General features: G+C 45.4%; 1 protein-coding gene across 4 annotated transcripts; it reads right to left on the bottom strand.

Moving 5' to 3' along the window:
- Positions 1-1629: 1629 nt before the first annotated feature.
- LOC308580403 (uncharacterized protein) lies at positions 1630-15170 on the bottom strand. 4 transcript variants are annotated; one of them, XM_081181957.1, is made up of 9 exons: positions 14692-15170; positions 13264-13448; positions 11976-12113; positions 10145-10271; positions 8105-8212; positions 7864-7944; positions 6510-6611; positions 6124-6225; positions 1630-5079 (listed from the first exon to the last, which is right to left on the bottom strand). In XM_081181957.1, the coding sequence occupies exons 3-9, from the start codon at positions 11997-11999 to the stop codon at positions 2966-2968; spliced, it is 2658 nt and encodes an 885-aa protein (XP_081038083.1). In that variant the 5' UTR covers positions 12000-12113; positions 13264-13448; positions 14692-15170; the 3' UTR covers positions 1630-2965. The 4 variants fall into 4 exon arrangements, with proteins under 4 accessions (XP_081038083.1, XP_081038082.1, XP_081038085.1 ...); XM_081181956.1 differs by having other exon boundaries at positions 13264-13399; XM_081181959.1 differs by having other exon boundaries at positions 13339-13399.
- Between the last annotated feature and the right edge of the window lie 1007 nt (positions 15171-16177).

Raw genomic sequence — 16177 nt, 5'->3', positions numbered from 1 at the left:
TGCTCCTGCCAACCTAGCAGTTCAAAAGCACGTCAAAGTGCAAGTAGATAAATAGATACCTCTCCGGCGGGAAGGTAAACGGCGTTTCCATGCGCTGCTCTGGTTCGCCAGAAGCAGCTTAGTCATGCTGGCCACATGACCCGGAAGCTGTACGCCGGCTCCCTCAGTCAATAAAGTGAGATGAGCGCCGCAACCCCAGAGTCGGCCATGACTAGACCTAATGGTCAGGGGTCCCTTTACCTTTACCGCTGTACTTATTTGACAGAGATGCTGGGAGGAAACTACAGCTCCCAAGATTCTTCAGGAAGGAGTGTCACACGCTTTAAATGTGTGTTAGATCCCTGGCCACTAGCAATGCTGGCTGAGGCTTGTTTATTTATTTAAATTCACACCCAATGCTTTCCTCCAAAGGATCCCAGGGCTTTGGGAGCCAGCAGTTCAATAGCATCCAGATCAGAGGGCACCCTGTTGGCTACCCCTGCACTAGACTTTAGGATGTATGGCTGATTGCTTACTCACTCGGGAGAGACAATGTCCCTGTGATTCTGGACAAATAGAAACATTAGAGAATGTGCTTCTCCAGTGCCTATATTATAGAGACATCCATATCAGCCTCATCTCCCCACTACTCCATAAGTATCCTGGGCGCACAGGACAATTCTTTACCTACCTGCTGCTTTCAGATACCAACCCTGCAACAACATACAATGTTGCCAGGTTCTGCATAGCAGCGTTCAAAATTCATCGGATGATGACCTGTGCCACAAACTAGATTTAATGAACACTTATTTCAGAGTGCTCTGTAAACTGATAGCCATAGCCTTTTATATACAGTGGGATCTCGGTTTACGAACTTAATCCATTCCGGAAGTCCGTTCTTAAACCAAAAAAGTTCTTAAACCGAGGCACGCTTTCCCTAATGAGGCCTCCTGCCGCCAGTGCCCTTCCACCATTCAGCTTCCGTTCGTAAACAGAGGTAAAGTTCACAAACCAGGACACTATTTCCGGTTTTGCGGAGTTCGTAAACCGAATAGTTTGTAAACAGGGCTGTTCGTAAACCAAGGTACCACTGTACTAACCTTTTATGCTCTTCCACATCCGTTTAATGCTCCTAACCCTTCTTTAAGATTCTTATAGTCTTTCATATATACCTTGTTTTAATACTTTTTAGCTTTCCAAACTGTTTTGCAGATTTTAAATTATTGTACCCAACCCTACTTATGCTGGTCTATGGCCGTAATAAAGATTTGACTGATTGATCCAAGTGTGCAGATGCAATGAATCCTAAGGACACCATGAGCCGTAGGATACAAAATCTCACCTCAGGCAGGAACTTTGGTCCATTTTATACTATATGCAACTCTCGGCACTTTTAACAAACTATAGTTTCCAGGATTCTTTAGGGAAAGTCACGGCTGTATGGTTTAGTTTTAAATGTATGGCGCAAACAGACATACAGTGGTGCCTCGCAAGACGAAATTAATCCGTTCCGCGAGTCTCTTCGTCTAGCGGTTTTTTCGTCTTGCGAAGCAACCCTATTAGTGGCTTAGCGGATTAGCGCTATTAAAGGCTCAGCGGCTATTAAAGGCTTAGCGGATTAGCGGCTAAAAGGCTATTAGCGGCTTAGAAAAAAGGGGGGGAAGCGGGGAAAAATCGGAACACTTGCAAGACATTTTCGTCTTGCAAAGCAAGCCCATAGGGAAAATCGTCTTGCGAAGCAGCTCAAAAACGGAAAACCCTTTCGTCTAGCGGGTTTTTCGTCTTGCACGGCATTCGTCTTGCGGGGCACCACTGTAGCTCAGTTATGGTTACCCAGTGGTGGCTGTTGGAACTGGTAGGGTGAAAAGCCGGAGGCTAACAGTAGGTGGAGACAGAGAGCCAATGACAAGGCCGAGCCAAGTAATTCTAGCTTTTGCCCCCATCATCTTCCCTGCTTTCTCCAAGGGCAACATTGAGACTATGGAGGAGGCAGCTGGCAGTCTGTGCCAGGCAGGTGGGGGCTGGCTGAGGGGAGATTGGAGTTGGTGGGGCAATGCCCCATTCTGTGTATGGCTGTGCTATGGAGAGCAGGCTGAAAATATAACTTAGCCCTGTACTTTCATCGTTCACAGATGACAGAACATTAGAACTACACCTCTGCATCCCTGGGTAAACAAAAAACCAAGTTTCTAAAATTCTTTATTCAATACGTTATATTTTACGACACATCTGCAGCTAAACCAAGTGTTCTTCATACAGCTACAAAAACGAACGTGCTCTGGAATTGATGAAAATGTTCGAAAAAGCAGATCTGGAAGCCGAAGCGGGTGGCAATTAGTCTTCAGACTATGAGATGAAGCTAGGAAATTCAAGCCCAGGAAAAGTTTGAAATATTGAAATGTATCCACAACAGCACTGTTAAGTCCAATACTATAGATCATTGGGAGAAAAAAGGTTACTGGTGCTTTATTAAATATTGCAGGTATTATTTCTGTCTCTGGTATGGGTTTCTGGGTCACGTCTGTGCCTTAACGTCTTCCGTATCTCGTGACACACACAACCCTCACCTTTCTGATGCTTAAATAAAGGCTGACGAGGATGAGAAGCTCCTTTTGAGGCTTTTCAAACATAAAGGTAAAGGTAAAGGGACCCCTGACCATTAGGTCCAGTCGTGACCGACTCTGGGGTTGCAGCGCTCATCTCACTTTATTGGCCGAGGGAGCCGGCGTACAGCTTCTGGATCATGTAGCCAGCATGACTAAGCCACTTCTGGCGAACCAGAGCAGCGCACGGAAACACCATTTACCTTCCTGCCAGAGTGGTACCTATTTATCTACGTGCACTTTGACGTGCTTTCAAACTGCTAGGTTGGCAGGAGCAGGGACCGAGCAATGGGAGCTCACCCCATTGCGGGGATTCGAACCGCCGACCTTCCGATCAGCAAGTCCCAGGCCTGTGGTTTAACCCACAGCGCCGCCCTCGTCCTTTATCTCATATGAATTTTTTCATGTCTCCTCAGGTATACTTGATTCTTGAAAGTTTTGCCACAGGTGGAACACGAGTGTGGCTTTTCGTCCGAGTGGCTTCTCTCATGTGAAGTAAGGCCTGACTTCTGCTTGAAGTTTTTCCCACAGGCCGAGCATGAATATGGCTTCTCCCCCGTGTGGATTCTCTCATGGATAATCAGGTGCTCCTTCCGACTGAAGCTCCTGCCGCAGGCTGAGCATATGAACGGTTTCTCTTCTGTGTGGATTTTTTGATGCTCAGTATAGCTTGTCCTGTGCTTGAACTTTTTCCCACAATGTGAACAAGTATATGGTTTTTCCCCTGTGTGTATTCTTCCGTGTATAACCACCTGTGACTTGTTACCAAAGTTCTTCCCACAAACCGAGCATGAATATGGTTTCTCCCCTGTATGAGTTCTCTCATGTCCGAGAAGATGCGCTTTACAATTAAAACTTTTGCCACAGGCCAAGCACACATAGGGGGTCTCTCCTGTATGGATTCTTTCGTGACTGGTGAGATTTGACCTTCGCTTGAAGCTCTTGCCGCAGAAGGAGCATGTGAAAGGCCTTTCTTCTGTGTGGATTTTTGCGTGTGAAATAAGGCTACATTTTTGACTGAAGCCTTTCCCACAAACCGAGCATTTATGTGGTGTCTCGCCCGAGTGGACTTGCTGATGTCTGATAAGGCTTACTTTATGAACAAAGCTTTTACTACAGACTGAACAAGCATGTATTTTTTCCGCTGTATGCATTTGTTCATGTACAATGTAGTACGATTTTTCACTGAAGCTTTTACCACAGAAAGAGCATGTATACGGCTTCTCTCCCGTGTGGATTCTTTCATGGATAGACAGGTAACTTTTCCACATGAAACTCTTCCCACAAACTGAGCACATGTATGGTTTCTCTCCGGTATGGATGATCTTGTGTCTAATAAGGTAATCCTTACGACTGAAGCTCTTCCCACAGACAGAGCATTTGAATGGTTTATCTCCTGTATGAGTTCTCTGGTGTTTAAGAAGATATGCTCTATCTGTGAAACTTTTGCCGCAAACGGAGCACGGGTATGGTTTTTCCCCTGTGTGGGTTCTTTCGTGGCTAACCAGATTTGATTTGTGGCTAAAGCTATTCCCACAGATTGAGCACATATATGGTTTCTCACCTGTATGAGTTCTCTCGTGCTTAATAAGGTGTGTTCTGTCAGCGAAACTTTTACCACAGATTGTGCATGAAAACGGTTTCTCTCCGGTGTGAGTTCTTTCATGGCTAACAAGGTTTGATCTATGACTGAAGCTTTTACCACAGATCGAGCACATATTTGTTTTTATTCCCGTATGGCTGACTTTGTGGCTGTTGAGGTTTGATCTTCGTTTAAAACTTTTGCCGCAGAATGAACACGGGTAAGGCCTTTCTTCTGTGTGGATTCTTTCATGTGAAAGGAGGTTACATTTCTGACTAAAGCCCTTCCCACAGTTTGAGCATTTATACGGGGTCTCTCCTGTGTGGACTTGCTCATGCCTCCTAAGGCTGACTTTATGGATGAAGCTCTTATTACACACTGAACAAGTGTATGTCTTTTCTTGCGTGTGCATTCGCTCATGGACAGCATGGTACGACCTTTTGCTGAAGCTTTTACCACAGATTGAGCATGCATACGGCCTCTCTCCTGTATGGATTCTTTCGTGGATAATCAGGTTACTTTTCCACTTGAAGCTTTTACCACAGACTGAACAAGCATGATTTTTTTCTCCTTTGCGGCCTTTGCTCTGAGAAAGAAGGCAGTAGCTCCCATTCATTCTCTTCTCACAAGCTAATTGTTTATAATGTTTCTCTCCTTTCTGAAGAGTTCTCCCATACTTGTGAATTTTCTTTTGCATTTTGGTTTCACTTTTTTCACCTCCCCGACAAGGTAAAGCCCTTCCTGATCTCTCTCCCAGGTCATTTCTCTGATGCCGCTCTTCTCTGCCTCGGTTATCGGCGATATCTTGGTACTGCGAAATGCTCCCTTCGGTAATTCCTAAGGATATTTTGTTTGCTGCCACTAGGTGAGCGCTTCCTGGAAGACCCTCTTCTCCTTTTTCCTCACACCTGCTGCCTATTAAGAGAAAGATAGCAGTACTAGTAATAATAATAATAATCACATCATCAGTGCTTTTTCGGGGGGGTGCAGGGGTACCTAAACATTTTATGAATCTTTGTACTTTTGTCCATTTACTGTATTTACTTTTCCCAATTTGAACTATAAAATGGTGATTTTTGTGAGTCAAAATGAGAGTACCCCTAAACATTTTTTAGGGAAAAAAGCAATAACAATAACAACAACAACAATAACAAAACAAGAAGTATTATTTATACCTCACCCATCTGGCTGGGTTTCCCCAGCCACTCTGGGTGGCTCCCAATAGAATGTTAAAAACACAATAAAACATCAAACATTAAAAATTTCCCTAAACGGGGCTGCCTTCAGATGTTTAAAAGTCAGGTACAGTGGTGCCTCGCAAGACGAAAAGAATCCGTTCTGTGATTCTCTTCGTCTAGCGGTTTTTTCATCTTGCGAAGCAAGCCCATTGACGGATTAGCGGATTAGCGCTATTAGCTGCTTTTAGTGGCTTATCTGCTGATCGGATCAGCTGATAAGCGGCTTAGCAGCTTAGAAAAAGGGGGGGAAAGGGAAAAAAACCCAGCAGGAACTCGCAAGACATTGTCGTCTTGTGAAGCAAGCCCATAGGAAATTCGTTTTGCGAAGCACCTCCAAAACGGAAAACTCTTAGCCGGGGACGAAAGTTGTATTAAGGCCCCCTCACTCCTCTTTCAGAGCTCCCACCAAAATTCCCTGGGAAGAAGGGTCGATTGTAAAAGCACTCTGGGACTTCCGGCCCTGTGAGGGTAACAGGAGTCCCTAGCAACTGTCAGCACCCTCAGCTAACTGCAGTTACTGCGGGATATAAATAAAAAATTATTATTATTATTATTAACGGTCTGTGGTGCTATAGGCAACTCCCTATGTTGCTTTAAGAGAAGAAGGTCTCCTTTTTTCTATTACAATCGGTGTGAATATCATTGGCCTGGAAAATGACAACCAAACTAGGTTCAAAGCATATTGGCTGTGGATCATGAGCTACTTGAACCCATCTCTTACCTGGGTGGACTCCCAAAACAGATGTGCTTCCCACAGGTGTTTGGAGCACTGGGACGCAGGGTTCCTCTTTCGGCTCCACCTTTATTATCACACCAGGAAACCCTGAGTTAGAGGAAAGAGGAGAATGTGAGGTGTGACCATCTAGATATTTTTTTTTTAAGACACCAACTTTTCTTTTGTTGCTATTAGAACAGAGAGTGAGACCCCATCTCCACTATATCCTTTGGAAGCAGTGTCATGTCATTTATAAAGTCATGGCTTTTCCCAAGGAATCCTGGGAACTGTAGTTGGTTAAGGGTGCTGAGAGTTGTTAGGAAGCCCCCGTTCCCCTCACAGAGCTGCAATTCCCAGAATTCCCTGGGATTGTAGATGAACTGCTCCCTCACCCGATTGGTCGCCAGCAGCACTGGGCCGTTCCTCAGTTCTCTGATCATCCAAGACCCCTGATTCCTGGTCTCGCTCTTGCTTTATTAGAACGCCAGGAAGTCCTGAGTCAGGATAAAAAGAGGCGAGACAAACAGAGAGGGTGATGACGTCATGTAGAACAGAGGAAGCAGGTAACGAGTTTTCCTCTCTCTCTTTTAACACGAGAACTTGCGGCATCCTGTGAAGCTGAACATTGGAAGGGTGTGGAAGAAGTAAAAATCCAGGCGGTGAGGAAAACGAGGTGCAAAAACAACAAGCTGTGATTGCTGCGTTCCAAATTAAATGTATGTAAATATAGATTCCCCCTGCGATTGGGGACACTGTCCAGTGGAGCACTATTAATTGTCCCCCATGTTTTGGAAGCCCGAGTGGCTTCAGCTAGGATTCGGACATTTAGTATTGCTTGCCCCATACTGTGGAACGCTCTTCCTGCAGAGATGCAGCAGGCACACTCACCCTTTTTATGCCTATATATATATATATATATATATATATATATATATATATATATACACACACACACACACACACACACACACACATATATGGTGCTACTGGACAATATTTTTTATTTTTTTAATATATTTTGACTGTGTCAGACCAACACGGCTACCTACCTGAATCTTTTTAAGCCAATAGGCCTATTCAGTGGTTTAAACCTTTTCAAGGTGAGCCGATCATCTTTATGCCTATTTTGTCCTGTTCTTATTGAATTTTGTATGTTATTCTAATTGTACATTTTGTTCTACACTGCTTTTTTTCCATGAAAGGTCAGTCTATGAATACTTTTTCCAAAATAAAATTAAATAAAAATGTTTAAGAAATAGCTACAAAGCAGTGTGACAACACAAACATCCTGTTACAGTAGTACCTCTGGTTGTGAACGGGATCCCTTCCGGAGTCCCGTTTGCAACATGAACAGAACGCAACTCGTGTCTGTGGGTCGCGATTTGCCGCATCTGCGCATGCGCGTTTGATGTCATTTTGCGCGTATGCACATGCGGCGAAACCCGGAAGTAACCCTTTCCAGTACTTCCGGGTTGCCGCAGGATGCAACCTGAAAAAACGTATCATGAAGCAAACGCAACATGAGGTATGACTGTACTGGAATAATGTTGATAGCAACAACAGCAGCAGCAACAACAACAACGTTGCACAGGCTTCAGAAAAGTTAGTCTCAGCAGAAACAATATTGCAAAAAAACAAGAGTGTTGGGAAAATGTGCAGAAGTGTCGCCTTGAGGCAAAATTACTTAGAGCTGTTCAATTAACATGGAAAAAATCCAGACAGGTAAAGAAAGGTAGATCTTGGTACCTGTGAAGGTGTTGGATTCCTGCTGATTCAGGTTCCATGGACCCCCTTCTTCCTCCAGTTTTATTATCACATCAGGAAACCCTGATCAAGAGAAAAGTGTAAGGAAATTGGCGTTCAGAGGCAAAGGTCAAGCGAAGGTTGGCTTTCTGACCCAGTAAGAGAAGAACTAGATTTGGTACAAATCTCTGGAGTTTTCGCACGAATATGCACTTTTTATGAGTTCTGCTTTTCATTCCCTCACCTGCGCTTTGTTCTGAGGGAGCCGCTGTCTCCTCCAAACCCAGCCGTTCTGCAGACCATGGCTCTTCCTCAAGCCAGGAGATCAAACCAGGCTTGACAAGTGGAAATCCTGCTCAAAGAGTTTTTAAAAAGATGTTATTGAATAGAATTTCAGGCTTTAAGTATAGATCCATGTTGCACTAATGATTCCTCAACATCAACTTCGTTGGACTAGTCATGTTGTGCAGATACCTGGTTATCGTCTTCCAAAGTAACTACAGTGGTGCCTCGCAAGACGAAATTAATCCGTTCCGCGAGTCTCTTCGTCTAGCGGTTTTTTCATCTTGCGAAGCAACCCTATTAGCGGCTTAGCGGATTAGCGCTATTAGCGGTTTAGCGGCTATTAGCGGTTTAGCGGCTATTAAAGGCTTAGCGGATTAGCGGCTAAAAGGCTATTAGCGGCTTAGCGGCTTAGAAAAGGGGGGGGAGCGAAAAAAATCGCAAGACTCGCAAGACTTTTTCGTTTTGCGAAGCAAGCCCATAGGGAAATTTGTCTTGCGAAGCGCATCAAAAAATGGAAAACTCTTTCGTCTAGCGGGTTTTTCGTCTTGCGAGGCATTCGTCCTGCGGGGCACCACAGTACTCTGTTCCAAACTTAAAAATGGAAAGCGTAATGCCGGTGGTCAACAAAAGAGGTTTAAAGACTGTCTCAAGGCAAATCTAAAAAAATGTAGTATAAACACCGAAATCTGGGAAACACTGGCCTGTGAGTGCTCCAACTGGAGAACAGCCTTTACCAAGTGTCATGGGCTTTGAAGATGAACTCGGGATGCAAGGGAGAAACGTGCTAAGAGGAAGGCACGCTTGGCAAACCCTCACCATAATCAACTCCTGCCTGGAAACCAATGTCCCCACTGTGGAAGGACATGTGGATCCAGAATTGGCCTCCACAGTTACTTATGGACCGACTGTTAAAACTGTGTTTATGGAAGACCACCTTACTCAGCTACGAGTGATCGGCAAAGATAAGAATGAGAAAGATAATAATTCAACTGAACCAACCTCAGAGATTGGGGGTGTAAAGGAGGATCAAGGGTAGGGAAGATTTACAAAACCATGTAAAGGATTTTGTCAGGTGGGTAGCCTTGCCCACCTGTTAAATTTGGCTCGGGAGGCTGATCCCGATAAGGTCTGTGGAGCTGAAAATGTTGCCCACCACTGCTGTAGTCAATACTGGCCTACATGGAGCAAAGGTCTGAGGCCCCTTTGTTCCTAAAAGGATTCACAAGTATAGACGAAATCTGGACATTCTGACAGGGTATATATCAATCCCAAATCCATAAGGATCTTTCCCCAACCCTTTTTAGGTTTTGGGAGGTACATTAATGGATGCTCACTCACTGGATCATCACCTTGTCGTGGTGAGTGGGCTTGCAGGTTCCTATGAACCTTGTGTCTCTGAAAATTTTTACACATCACTTGGGAAGACAGGCGAACTAATACCAGTGTACTGGAAAAAGCAAAGATCACCAGTGTTGAAGCAATGATTCTTCCAACATCAACTTCCTTAGACTGGTCATGTTGGGCAGATGCCTGGTTATTGTCTTCCAAAGCAACTACTCTATTCCAAACTTAAAAATGGAAACTGTAACGCTGATGGTCAACAAAAGAGGTTTAAAGACTCCCTCAAGGCAAATCTAAAAAAATGTAGTATAAACACCAACAATTGGGAAACACTTGCCTGCGAGCACTCCAATTGGAGAACAGCCTTTACCAAAGGTGTCATGGGCTGTGAAGACACTTGAACTCAGGACGCAAGGGAGAAACGTGCTAAGAGGAAGGCACACTTGGCAAATCCACACTGTGATCAACTCCCGCCCGAAAACCAATATCCCCACTGTGGAAGGAAGTGTGGATCCAGAATTGGCCTCCAAAGTCACTTACAGACTCATTGTTAAAACCGTGTATGGAAGACAATCTTACTCGGCTACGAGTGATCGCCAAAGAAGAAGATTAATGGATGCAATCTCTGTTCAGATATCCCTTACAAAGGGGTCCTTACCTAAGGAAGCGACATGATTGTAATTCTCTTGCATGACTTCCCTGTACAAAGCTCTTTGATTCGGATCCAGCAGAGCCCACTGCCCTTGCGTGAAATACAAGGCCACATCTTCAAAAGTCACCAGTTCCTGGGGAAACATAAGCAAACCATGTCCAAGTGCCTCAGATGCTTCACACACATTGTGTCAGCAATTTTTACACCAGCCCGTTGAAGGTAAGCCTGGATTATGAACCACAACTGAGAGCTAGTGATCTAAGCAGAGATGTGAACTTTGACTTTGAGGAGGCCACAGCTCAATAGTAGAGTTCACTAGACGGAACCATTCAAGATAAAAAGGATCCAGTGTAAGGTAACGGGGAAAACCTCCACCTGAGACCCCACATAGCTGTTTGGGATTGAAGGCCTGGAACCAACACAGTGAACCGATTTGGACTCCACAGCTGTGCTATTATTATTACTATTATTATTATTATTATTATTATTAATACTCCGGAAGGCTCCCAACAGAATTAAAAGCACAATAAAACATCAAACATTAAAAACTTCTCTAAACAGGGCCGCCTTCAGATGTCTTCTCAAAGCCTGGTAGTTGTTGTTCTCTTTGACACCTGGTGGGAGGGCGTTCCACAGGGCGGGTGCCACTACCGAGAAGGCCCTCTGCCTGGTTCCCTGCAACCTCACTTCCCACTGGGAGGGAACTGCCAGAAGACCCTCGGAGCTGGACCTCAGTGTCCGATGGGGGTGGAGACGCTCCTTCAGGTATACAGGACCGAGGCCATTTAGGGCTTTAAAGGTCAGCACCAACATTTTGAATTGTGCTCGGAAACCTGGTTGGCCATTGTGTGAAATTGGATGTTGGAAGGGATAGGTCTTATTTCTGAGCTGCCAATCACGAGTAGACAATACTGGACTTAAAGACCAGCCAAGGTGTTTTGACACCTGAGGCTGAAAACTGAGGAAGGGCTGCAGTTCAGTGGAAGTGCCTTGTATGCAGAAGGTGTCAGGTTCAATCCCTGGTTATCTCAAGGTAGGGCTGGGAACGTCCCTGGCTAAAACCCTGGACAGCCTCTGCCCGTCAGTGTAGACATAATGGCTAGATAAACCAACGGTCTGACTCGATATAAAGCAACTTCCAATTGTTCCTAGACTCCCACGAACAAGTCTCCCTTCCCCTGGAAGTGAAAATAATAAATCAAATAATTAACCACTTGCTGCTCTTTCATGACACTGAAGATCAGCTGCCGGCAACAATGGAGGACGTCTTTTGAGATGAAGGTAGCGCAAGAAAGAGTGAAAGGCATCTATTTCTTCCTTCTGTTGGTGGTGCCATTAGTGGGTCAAGTGCGCTGCACTCTGACAGCTGGGAAACTATTAAGGACAATGGCACAGGTGTGGGGAAATTTGGCCTGCCTCCCCAGATCTCGCTGAATTTCAACTCACATCATCCCTGGCCAGCAGCCAAGTACTTCCCTCATATTCTTGAAGGGTGGAGGGAAATCCAAGGTACTAGAAAATGTTGGCAGCCTAAGAAATTCCAGCAGCTCAAAGAACTGTGCATAGTATCAATTGGAAGGTATTCTGATGCTCTAGAGAGTGATGAAATTCAGCATGTTTATCTGTGGATATTTGTCACAGAATCATAGAATTGTAGAGTTAGAAAGGACTTCTGAGGGTCATCTAGTCTGCAATGCAGGAATCCCAAAATGTGATCCCCCATCCAGTTTGAAACCAGACCAACCCTGCTTAGCTTGGTTTTATTGCTGCACATTCACAGTTCTGCCTCCAGACAGCAGAATGTCTTCTTGGGTGAGCCCAGCCCCCATCAACATACCTGAGGCCACCCTGTCGCAGCCATTTCCACTTTCCAAGGATCTGTACATCTAGCAAGGATCTTGAATGTTGTGCCGTACTGAATACGGGAAAAGTGTGCGGGGGAAAAGTACTCAGGGCTTCAAGTCAGGATTATGTCCTTTACAAAGGAGAGAGAGAGAGAGAGAGAGGAGTTTGCAATCAGAGAGCAACAATGAGAAAGCAAGGCGAAGGGTTGCGGGTAAAATTATATGGTTTGTCCTCCTATGGGACAACAAAATCTTATGAGGAGAAAGCAAGAGAATCTATGCAAGCTGCTTTAGAAGTTCTATTCCAAGACAGCTACCATTTTAAAATACAAGGATAATTTATTTATTTATATGCCGCCCATCTGACCGGGTTGCCCAGCCACTCTGGGCAACGCACAACACAAAATAGTAAAAGCACAATACAACATCACACACTAAACCTTTCCTGAACAGGGCTCCCTTCAGATGTCAAAACTGCCTGGCAGTTCAGAATCCAGCCGCTTAAACGATGCAGCCGGCTAAGTAAGAATATGAGGTTTAATTTGGTACTGGACTTTCTGGGATCTGAGACTCACCATCTTTCTTTTTAAAAAAAAATCAATATCAGTTCTGAGGCCTAGGAAATATTTATTAAAAGGTTTTATATCCTGCTTTCCCATCAATGAGCTCTTGCTTTAATATTATATTTAATATAAATGAAGACAAACAGCAATGCACCTTTGGTAAAATCACGGGCACAGCTTTATAAAGTTATTCCAGGTGTGCCTCAAGTTTATAACCTGTGAATCGTAGAAACCCTCTGATTTAATGATTTGTTGTTTTGCATTCGTCACAGGCTTCTTGGGATCAGAGTTTTTGCTTTGATCTTAATAAATCCCACCCCCTTTAAGCATCAAAGCAACTGGAGCTCTTTAGAAGGGTTCCTTTCCGTACTTCAGGTCATTAATCTTCAACTATTGGGATGAGTTGCAACTTCATTCAAAGGTGGGTTGCAGCAGCAGCATGCAAATGCATATGTCAGAAAATGAATAATAATAATAATAATAATAATAATAATAATAATAATAATAATAATTTATTTATACCCCACCCATCTGGCTGGGTTTCCCCAGCCACTCTGGGCAGCTTCCAACACAATATTAAAATACTAATGTTTCCCCAGATACATGTCTGAGTTACAACTGTTAGAAATTCAATCAGGCCATCTTGGTGAGTATAGTTAGTACTCACCAAGAGTATATTCTTCCTCATTTCTTCTTCATTTACTGTTATTCTACTAACCTGGCGGATTCCCCAGAGCCTGAGAGAGACCCTAAACAGACTTTGAGCCTGTTTCGCCTCCTCTTCTGCTCTTACCATTTATATTTTGCAAAGTGCCAATGCTGGAGGCAGACCAACAGAAGGGAGAAGAATCCCTCTATGTGAAAACGGAAGAGATGGAGAGGAATTGCTGTTTTTCAAGGGAGCTGAGAGCAGAACGCAAAAAAACGAAAAGGGGAGCCTCAAGCCCTTTTCTTCAAAGCCAGCTCCGATGACAGCTATTCCATTTGTGCCAAAATCCTTTATTGTCTGGCCCTTTAGGGGTAAGACAGACAAGCAAAGAATTAGAGGTTGGTTAGAGGTTTGTCCCTGATATGTAAACACGTCCCAATTCTTCCCATATTTTTCACCTCTGATACCATGGTAAAGGTAAAAGGTAAAGGGACCCCTGACCATTAGGTCCAGTCGTGGCCGACTCTGGGGTTGCGGCGCTCATCTCGCTTTACTGGCCGATGGAGCTGGCATACAGCTTCCGGGTCATGTGGCCAGCATGACTAAGCCGCTTCTGGCGAACCAGAGCAGCGCACGGAAACGCCGTTTACCTTCCCGCTGGAGTGGTACCTATTTATCTACTTGCACTAGTGTGCTTTCGAACCGCTAGGTTGGCAGGAGCAGGGACTGAGCAACGGGAGCTCACCCCGCTGTGGGGATTCGAACCACCAACCTTCCGATCGGCAAGTCCTAGGCTCTGTGATTTAACCCACAGCGCCACCCGCATCCCAGGATAACATGGTAACATGGTAGTCTGCAGAAATTGGGGGGGGGGGGGGGAGAGAGAAAGAAGCATTTTCCAAGAAAGAGGAAGAAATATCTCAGGTTCTACAAATGCTAGAAACTGTTGTTGTTGTTTTAATGAAGATTGGGGGGCGCTAACTAGATCTTGCAGGCTTTTGTATCATTAGGAACTTGTATCGTTAGGTAAAGGTAAAGGGACCCCTCACCATTAGGTCCAGTCGTGGCCGACTCTGGGGTTGTGGTGCTCATCTCGCTTTACTGGCCGAGGGAGCCGGCGTACAGCTTCCGGGTCATGTGGCCAGCATGACTAAGCCACTTCTGGCGAACCAGAGCAGCGCACGGAAACGCCGTTTACCTTCCCGCTGGAGCGGTACCTATTTATCTACTTGCACTAGTGTGCTTTCAAACCGCTAGGTTGGCAGGAATCAATAAATGTATCAATAAATCCCTGCAAAGCCTGTTTATCTAGAAGCAGCCAGTGGGACAAAACAAATACGCGTCCCCTGAGAAATAAACCCTCCCTCCGACCTCTTCTGAGCCCCAGATGCTTGTCTCAGTCGTCCCCGCCCCCCTTTCTTTCTTCCCCTTCCCCAGCAGACCCCCTTTGCCCGCTGGCTTCCCTACCCAGGGGGCTCACTCTATTTCTTCACCTACCCTTCCTCTCGTCCCTGGATCTTTCCTCTCCAACTCTATCCTGCACCATTTGCATCATTTGCCTCCCCCCGGGAGAGGCGCTTTTGTTTTTGGGCTTCGTTTTCTTCGCCAACAGACCCGGCTCGACGTTGCAGCCACCGCAGCTGCTATTCTCTTACAGTGAGGTTTGTGTTGGAAGGGGACGGGGGAGGGGGGGGATGGAGGCTTGTTTCCCCACTTCCGCGTCATGTGACTGAAGTCGGGACCAGACTCCTGGCAAAAGGAGGCACCATCCTGTGTCTTGCTGTCTGAGCTCATGGATGAAGGGAAGGGAGAGGATGGAAGGAGGGGGGTGGGGGATGTCTGGAGTCAGGGTCTGCAATCTTCCTCCCTCTCCTTCCATCTGCGTTTCTTGCTTTCCAGAATGAAGCAACCTCATCCCCTGAGATTGAGCAGACCTGGATATTCCTCCTTAGAAGGAAGTTGGCCAATAATAATAATAATAATAATAATAATAATAATAATAATAATAATATTTGTTGATATCTGCCCACTCTAGGCGGCTTCCGATTTGTTTGGTTAGTGGGACTGAGTCATACCCCATAGCCGCCTTTGGCCGGACTTAACTGTCCAGAGGTCCTTTACCTTTTTACCTTAGTTGTTGTTTAGTTGTTTAGTCGTGTCCGACTCTTCGTGACCCCATGGACCAGAGCACGCCAGGCACTCCTGTCTTCCACTGCCTCCCGCAGTTTGGTCAAACTCATGCTGGCAGCTTCGAGAACACTGTCCCACCATCTCGTCCTCTGTCGTCCCCTTCTCCTTGTGCCCTCCATCTTTCCCAACATCAGGGTCTTTTCCAGGGAGTCTTCTCTTCTCATGAGGTGGCCAAAGTATTGGAGCCTCAGCTTCACGATCTGTCCTTCCAGTGAGCTTTTTACCTTAGTAGCTGAACCAAAAATACCATCTAGTTCTGTGTCTTCATTAGCATAGATGAAGGGGAGGGAGAATCCCAGACCCTTCAAGTTAAGGTTACCAGACGTCCCCGTTTCCCGGGGACAGTCCCCGTATTTACAAATCAGTTTCCTGACAAAATCCATCTATTTAGTAGGAAGTTGAAAAGTGTCCCCGGATTCATTGAAAAAAATCTGGTAACCTTACTCCAAGTGCCCTTATTTTCCAGGGACGTCCCTGATTTAGAGAAGTTGTCCCGGTTTCTGATTTGATCCCAGAATGTCCCACTTTTCCTTAAAGGTAAAGATAAAGGGACCCCTGACCACCAGGTCCAGTTGTGACCGACTCTGGGGTTGCGCGCTCATCTCGCTTTATTGGCTGAGGGAGCTTCCGGGTCATGTGGCCAGCATGACTAAGCCTCTTCTGGCGAACCAGAGCAGTGCACAGAAACACCATTTACCTTTCCGCCGGAGCGGTACCTATTTATCTACTTGCACTTTGACATGCTTTCAAACTGCTGGGTTGGCAGGAGCAGGGACCGAGCAACGGGAGCTCA

The sequence above is a fragment of the Podarcis bocagei genome (assembly GCF_964188305.1).
Source record: "Podarcis bocagei genome assembly, chromosome: 2".
Taxonomy (NCBI): domain Eukaryota; kingdom Metazoa; phylum Chordata; class Lepidosauria; order Squamata; family Lacertidae; genus Podarcis; species Podarcis bocagei.
The sequence above is the reverse complement of the archived record's forward strand: the minus strand, read 5'-3'. Positions and strand labels throughout refer to the sequence as shown.

Excerpts from the sequence above, each read along its gene's own strand:
- LOC308580403 (XM_081181957.1), bottom strand. The coding sequence starts at position 11,999 with ATGGCTGCGACAGGGTGGCCTCAG. Across the intron at positions 7,945-8,104 it reads TCCCTCAGAACAAAGCGCAG|GGTTTCCTGATGTGATAATA; the intron begins GTGAGGGAATGA and ends TCTCTTGATCAG. Across the intron at positions 6,226-6,509 it reads TGCTGCTGGCGACCAATCGG|GGTTTCCTGGTGTGATAATA; the intron begins GTGAGGGAGCAG and ends CCTCTAACTCAG.